The following is a 7,993-nucleotide window of genomic DNA, read 5'->3' on the forward strand; positions in this document are numbered from 1 at the left end:
GTTTTTGCTGAATTCTTAGGAAAGCTGGATTTATCCAGTTTCACTTGTTGCTTCCTTGCCGTTGCCAATGTTGAGAAAATTATTGGAGTCATAGCTATCAGATTGCTGAACTCTCATGTTGGTCGTGAGCTTCATTGTTGTGACGTCTCTCCAAAGCTAAGATGATTTCAGGCAGGCTTTGATCTCATCAACCATCGTGCCTCTTGGAATCACTGGTAACCTTTGGCGAAAACCACCAGCAAAGACAACAATCAAACCGCCCATAAGATTTTTGTCGCCACGAATGTCTTGCAGTGTTCTGTTCACTGCCTCAAATCCGTGGTTATGCATAATCGAGATTTCATCCCAGAATAACGCTTTAGCTTCTTGGTGTTGCAAACGGGCACTTCATTATAGACCAAGTCAATCGGGATTTGAAGTGTTGAATGCGATATTCGTCCACCAGTCATCAACGTTGCAGCGATGCCAGAAGATGCAACAGTAAGTGCAATCTTCTTTTCTCCTTTGATGCGGGCCAGCAAAAAAGTTGATAAAAAAAAAGTATTTCCAGTTCCTCCAGGTGTGTCGATGAAAATTACCGTACTCCGCCTTCATTTCTATAATGTCGTCGTGGAACCTCCTGATAAATTGTTTTTTGCTCTGCATTCAACAGTGGCTCGTTCTGCACGACGTAATTCAGCATTTTGTCAGAGACATATGATAACTCTCGAAGCATTTCTCAAGTCATGTTTACTGCTTGCTATCGTGAAGGACTTTTAATGCCGATCTCTGACAAAGACTTTCCAATCATCTCCAAAACTTTACAGTGAGGGAAAAAAGTATTTGATCCCCTGCTTATTTTGTACATTTGCCCACTGACAAATAAATCAACAGTCTATAATTTTAATGGTAGGTTTATTTGAACAGTGAGAGACAGAATAACAAAAAAATCCAGAAAAACGCATGTCAAAAATGTTATAAATTGATTTGCATTTTAATGAGGGAAATAAGTATTTGACCTCCTTTCAATTAGAAAGATTTCTGGCTCCCAGGTGTCTTTTATACAGGTAACGAGCTGAGATTAGGAGCACACTCTTAAAGGGAGTGCTCCTAATCTCAGCTTGTTACCTGTATAAAAGACACCTGTTCACAGAAGCAACCAATCAATCAGATTCCAAACTCTCCACCATGGCCAAGACCAAAGAGCTCTTCAAGGATGTCAGGGACAAGATTGTAGACCTACACAAGGCTGGAATGGGCTACAAGACCATCACCAAGCAGCTTGGTGAGAAGGTGACAATAGTTGGTGCGATTTTTCGCAAATGGAAGAAACACGAAAGAACTGGAGTTGCAATGATCATGAGAACGGTGAGGAATCAGCCCATAACTACACGGGAAGATCTTGTCAATGATCTCAAGGCAGCTGGGACCATAGTCACTAAGAAAACAGTTGGTAACACACTACACCGTGAAGGACTGAAATCCTGCAGCGCCCGCAAGGTCCCCCTGCTCAAGAAAGCACATATGCATGCCCGTCTGAAGTTTGCCAATGAACATCTGAATGATTCAAAGGACAACTTGGTGAAAGTGTTGTGGTCAGATGAGACCAAAATGGAGCTCTTTGGCATCAACTCATGGAGGTGGAAACATTATGTTTTGGCGGTGTTTTTCTGCTAAGGGGACAGGACAACTTCACCGCATCAAAAGGACGATAGACGGGGCCATGTACCGTCAAATCTTGGGTGATAACCTTCTTCCCTCAGCCAGGGCATTGAAAATGGGTCGTGGATGGGTATTCCAGCATGACAATGACCCAAAACACACGGCCAAGGCAACAAAGGAGTGGCTCAAGAAGAAGCACATTAAGGTCCTGGAGTGGCCTAGCCAGTCTCCAGACCTTAATCCCATAGAAAATCTGTGGAGGGAGCTGAAGGTTCGAGTTGCCAAACGTCAGCCTCGAAATCTTAATGACTAGGAGAAGATCTGCAAAGAGGAGTGGGACAAAATCCCTCCTGAGTTGTGTGCAAACCTGGTGGCCAACTACAAGAAACGTCTGACCTCCGTGATTGCCAACAAGGGTTTTGCCACCAAGTACTAAGTCATGTTTTGCAAAGGGGTCAAATACTTATTTCCCTCATTAAAATGCAAATCAATTTATAACATTTTTGACATGCGTTTTTCTGAATTTTGTTGTTGTTATTCTGTCTTTCACTGTTCAAATAAACCTACCATTAAAATTATAGACTAATAATTTCTTTGTCAGTGGGCAAACGTACAAAATCAGCAGGGGATCAAATACTTTTTTCACTCACTTTATCTTCAGTCATGATAAGCGCCTCAATATAGATGTCATCAGTGAATTCCAAAGTCATTTGAGGATTATCTCGTCGAAGTCTATTAAAAAAGTCTTCAGACATGCAGTCTTAATGGCTCTCCCAAAGTGCTTTAGGATTTGATGGTTAAAACAACAGGATGACTGCAAAGAGAGTTCTAATTTTTGATGGTGAATCCAATTCCTTCGCTTCCTTCAATGTCTCGTCCAATTAATTGTCGTTCTCTAGTAGTCCCAATGCCAGGCAAGCTGCATGATACGTGTTGTGTCCAACTCCATCGACTGTCCGGAGATTCTTGAAGCAAGTTAGGCCTTTGACTTTGTGCAACAACATTCTCAAGTAGTAGCAATCGAAGTTTATCATGTGGACTGTGTAAACACGGCCAAGAGCGTCGCCAGATTGAATGCAGACATGTCCTTCAACAATTGCACCTTGTTTGCGTCGACTGAAGACTTTCTTTTACTTGTCCCATCGTAATACTTCGGAATTTCGCAATAAAGCAGTGTTTTTGCACAATCGTCTGTTTTGCATAGCTCGAAGAAACCTGTCAATGTTGTGTTTGGTGGATTTGCCAGAAGATTTTGCAAATTACCTTGGTTAAAATAGATACGCTGACCGTTTTCGACGTGAACATGAAGATGCACAACTGTTGGGTATCGTTCGTGGATCGGAAATCCGAAAATGCGCCATGCAGCTTCATTACTGGAGATGTACTGGCCTGCTTGGTACTCCGGGATTTAATCAATTTCGGCAGTGTTACGTGTCGTAGTAAAAACACAGAAAGACACACAAGCAGAGAGATACAACACAGAGACACAGAGACACAGAGACACAACATAGACACACACTGTGTGTCTATGTTGTGTTGTCTCTCTCACTGCTTGTGTGTCTTTCTGTGTGTCCTCGTGTCTGTGTTTTGTCTCTCTCTCAAATTTAGCAATCTTTGGAAGAACGTAATCAACTAGGTGAGGTGCTGACTGTTGTGTTAGCCGACTTTCTATGTTGTATTGCATTGTATTTATAAGTTCACTAGGTTTGTTTTTTACCTGATGACGGTTGCTTGTGTTGCGATCGAAACGTCGTATTCTATCATTTAATTTATTTTCTTTCTACGTGCCTTTACTGAAATAACCAAAGAATAATTCCTGCAGTCACGAAAGCTTCAAATCAAGTTTAAATTGTAAATCTTTCACGAATGAAGCACGCGATGAGGAAACAACATGAGAACACTTTTACAATTATAAGAATCTCTGACTGAACAAATTCTTAAGAATGAACGTCGCGAGATATTTTTTTCTAAATCGGATGTTTTTCACTCAAGGAAATTCAACCTTAACCCACTTATACGTAAGGTCGATTTTGGAAACTCGGGAAGGGAATGACGTAGCGAACTGAAAATAGTCGCGTTGACTTAGAAATTCCAGATAGCATCAACTGTGCGAATTTCATGACGCCAGAGCTCAGCGTTCGAGAGTTTTTGCTGCTTCACACAAAAAAACAAATGTATTTTCTGCTTTATAATTACGATGGTGATCACACACTCAGGATGACCTCCTCACATTTAAGCTCTTTAATTATGAATTGACATGAATAGCAAGGTAATTGGAAAACGTTGTATTGCCACAGACGAGTAAACAGTGTCCATAATGGTAACAGTAAAGTATTATCCAGCATACTTGTATTTAAAATAACACTTACCATCTTCCAAAAGAAGTGTAATTATAGTATAATTAGCATGTAAGCCTCTATGCGTTGGATTATTGCCACCCGTAAATCTGATCATTAAAGTGTTTTGATATGATCGATATGAATATACTTGCAAAATCCCTAATTGAGGATTTGTATTCGTTTCATAAATGTAGATGTTATCACTTTGCACATTCAATCTGTGGGTACAAATCATATGATTAAAAATCGTAGCACTGTATACAAGGCATATGCACACAAATCAGCCGGGGGTCATATGGCATGCATTGTAACTTCTAATCCAGTTAAGTACTCTCTACGTACCTTCCCTATTTTGCCGATGAAGGCTGCTCACATTGTGGAGTGTTGAATGTGTATCACGGGTTTTTTGTTTCTCCCATTGGGGCAAAACTATTCGTTTTGGCAGTCTTCATTCAAGGACAGAGCCACAACGACGCCAAGGATGAGGTCAATCAAGGCCTGTAGCCAAAGCGCCACGCCCAGACAAAGGTCAAGTGCCAAGGCCCACCGTGGCGTGTGGCGTCGTGAGATCGCATCGCTGCCTTGGTCGACAAGGCTTATTAAGTTCAGGTTTTGGACAATAATTTGATAAATATGGTTGGTTACCTCTAGGCGATGTTTCTGATGGTAATACAACGTAATGCTCAACTTGTTATGTATGCTGGATTATCTTTACAAGAGTTATCGTGACCCCCCTCAACCACGTCACACTACAGACAGAGCTAAGGCATTAAATATGAGTTTCACGCCACCAGTTTTAAACACCCCAAGTCTAGAAGGCGTTAGACCTTGGACGCCCGTGGCCAACCACTAGGGCCAAGGTCGAAGACGACGCCTGAAATAGATCGGAGCAGGTGATATATATATCGAGCCATCTTGCACAGCTCTCTTGTTTCATTTAGATTTAATATTTTTCAATTATTACAATGAATCGCAATGTTATTTAACTAATCTACGAATGCAGAACAACTATTTATTCTGATTCAGGAACTACTTATGACAATTGGAGCAACATGTCTGACGGTGACATGACCTTCCATTTACATCACACGGCTGCGTTCGATGCCTCATTACCGGAGATGGCTGAACCAGAAAATTGCATCGTTCTGTTACTCCTGACGCAATCGTCTGGCTCAACCACGTAAAGGTAAAGTCTCAGTTATTGCTCTATCTCAACGTCAGCCATGCGAGGAACATTAAGCAGACACGTTAAAATGCGTACAGTTCCAGTAACTGTGCAGATGAGTGAGATGTTTGTAACTTTTCCTTTCTGATGATAATGCCTCTGGCCTGGAATTGTATTAAGTGAAACACATGTGACTGGGCTGCACTAAACTGAGCCTGATCACTTAACGGACTGACAATACTAGAATCGACCTGTAATAAGGATTATATTGTTTGAGTCTCTCAGCCTCTGTGCATTCCAGACTAATATTTCTATTATATTTTGTGTGGATGAGACAGAAGATTGTTTTTTTTTTATTCCAATGCCATCAACAGAGCAAAATAAATACTGTATCGTGCATATTTTGTTTGTGCTGATGGGCCCCATGGTTTATATGGATGGCTTCAGTCTCTCATATCTGATAACATAACACGATTTGTTTCACAAGTCTAACTCTGCTGATGCGACCTTAGAAGATTGACACTGCTTGCCTAAACAGATGCTGTCATGAAACAACAAGGCCAAAATAACATACATTGCTCCATTGTGATGGGTTTCTTATCATTTACAGGTTTGGACATGGATTAAGAAAACACCGTACTCATTAGTTATATGCATTGCCCAGATATAATGTTTAACAAGTTTTAACAAAGCATTATTATGACTTAAGAAATATATAACAATCAGTTGATGCCAAATTAAACAAAACAGGTTTCCCACGTGCATATAGAGAACAGAGCGAATGTTACTTACTCCACATCTAAAACGTTTACTGTGACTTTGGACATAGAAGGGCCTGAAATAGTCCAGGTACGGTCATAGTGCTTGGGGTATGGACTCGGGTAGTTGTCACTGGTGATAAATCCCTGCAAAGTAGTGATGGACACTCCACTGGATGGTTTCCCCTGTACTTTTGGGCACATTATCTCTGAAATAGAATCAATCGCGTTACCAAAAGCAATTTTTAAAAAAATGCATTAGTGCGATTAAAAATGCAGGGCAATCGTATATATTAAAATTATTTCACGTAAAAAAAAAGTTTTTTGATATTTGACCATTTTGTCCGCTGAACGTGAACAACAATAGATGTACTTTAATGGTTTGTATCTTATGCCTACGTTATAATTCCGTGGTATATATAACTTAAGTTAACATATAGTACATGAATGACACTCAGCATTATTTTTGTAACACTATCGTTGCATCCAAATGTTATAATAATGTATGAAAATTAAAGTGGGACTTTACCATATGTTAAAATAATAATGATCATTTTGACAAGCGCACATGGATGTTCCATCTTCATTGTTGTTCAGTCGTGATTCTTATATATGGAGAGAAAAAAAGCTGACTTAATGAATGCAAAAAACACAAGATATTTCATAGACATCAATACACAACATTCGCTAATTATGCATATATTGTATGAAAGCTAAATTACAGGGCAACTAAATATAGATTTGTGGTGTAATGTAAAATGATTATTAACATGGGTTCTTTATGCATCGAATTGCACTTTCGAGAAGTGACACTTTCGTATTTGTGTTTCTGTTGTTAGTATAGTTAATTTTAAAGAGGTTTTACCGACCAATATCATGATTCATAATTAGGTTATTTTGGGTTAGATCCTTGTTTAGCTACAATGACAAATTTTAGCGATAGCCCTCCACCACCAAACAGAGCCAACCAAATCAAATTGTCACGTGGGTAAACACGTCAATTTGATTTGGTTTACCTGCAAAACCGGAATGTGGCCACCTGACAAACCTGATTTGATTGTCTCTATCGGGTGGTGGAGGGTTATATTTGTAACGTATTCACGTGACCACTGCAGTTGCAGGAGGCCAGATAAGTCATTTTAAATATATTATTTAAAAGAAACATTTATAGGTTCAATGAAACACACACTTACTATAGTTTTTCGATTAACTGTTGCACACCTATTGTATTTCCTTGCTTTAAAATGTTTTTAAATATTGGTTGGTATGTTATTTGTTGGTTAAAATAACTCTTTTGGACGCGTAAATATATTTGCTTAAAATATAAAGAACCACTCAATGTATTAGTTATTTAGCAAAGAATTGGCTATGTGTAGACCACAATACCGTTTTAATGGATTCATGTTAATTATTCGTAAAATAATTTCATTACATTTTAAATATACCAACATAAAGCCATCTTAGTACACTAAAAATATTGCTCTTGTAAATGTGGAATCTCATCTTCAGTCAGCACAGTGCAAAATGCTAAACTATCACGATTTTATTATTTTCGTATCAGTTTAATAATTCAATTGTGAATTATAATATTGGTCATGAGAGCATGCATGTTATCCTTTTTCCGAGTTAAGAAAGTATTATTGCCTGAAAACATTGCATTCATTAAAATAATTTCCAGATGTGCACGTGATTTTATTTTAAACTACAGTATAACACTTATACACTTTCCCCATAAGAGACCCAATAAATGTGTTTGTAGTTCACATATTTCAACACACTGGATATATCTCCGAATAGTGCAGTTACCTACGTACGGTGCGAGGTAAGTTCAACATATGTGTCTACTTGCCTCTAGTGATGGACTCCTTACGCCAGTCTTCTGTCTTAGAAGCAATTCAGTAAGGTGTGCGTATTTATAGAGCCCATCATCCTATTTGCGGAGAAAACAATCTGTATACGGAGTGTCAAATTACACCAGAGTACCAAATAGTGTGCTTCTTTACAAACCTTAGATTAACCTTATACTCAGTGGGTTGGGCACACACAGAAGCATCGTTCCTTGCAGTTTTGAAAGATATTATCACTTCCAT

At 39.0% G+C, this 7,993-nt stretch overlaps 1 protein-coding gene across 1 annotated transcript in view; it reads right to left on the reverse strand.

The window, feature by feature from the left end:
* LOC133349892 (polycystin-1-like protein 2) overlaps window positions 1-7,778 on the reverse strand; it is a 47,059-nt gene extending 39,281 nt beyond the window's left edge. The window contains exons 1-4 of the mRNA XM_061563732.1: window positions 7,753-7,778; window positions 6,433-6,508; window positions 5,938-6,112; window positions 4,011-4,198 (exon numbers count right to left, since the gene is read on the reverse strand). Of these exons, the coding sequence (XP_061419716.1) occupies window positions 4,011-4,198; window positions 5,938-6,112; window positions 6,433-6,490 (421 nt within the window). The 5' untranslated portion in view covers window positions 6,491-6,508; window positions 7,753-7,778. The remainder of the gene's footprint in view (window positions 1-4,010; window positions 4,199-5,937; window positions 6,113-6,432; window positions 6,509-7,752) is intronic.
* Between the last annotated feature and the right edge of the window lie 215 nt (window positions 7,779-7,993).

Source organism: Lethenteron reissneri, chromosome 32 (assembly GCF_015708825.2).
Source record: "Lethenteron reissneri isolate LAM-NWPU_2019-01 chromosome 32, ASM1570882v1, whole genome shotgun sequence".
NCBI lineage: Eukaryota > Metazoa > Chordata > Hyperoartia > Petromyzontiformes > Petromyzontidae > Lethenteron > Lethenteron reissneri.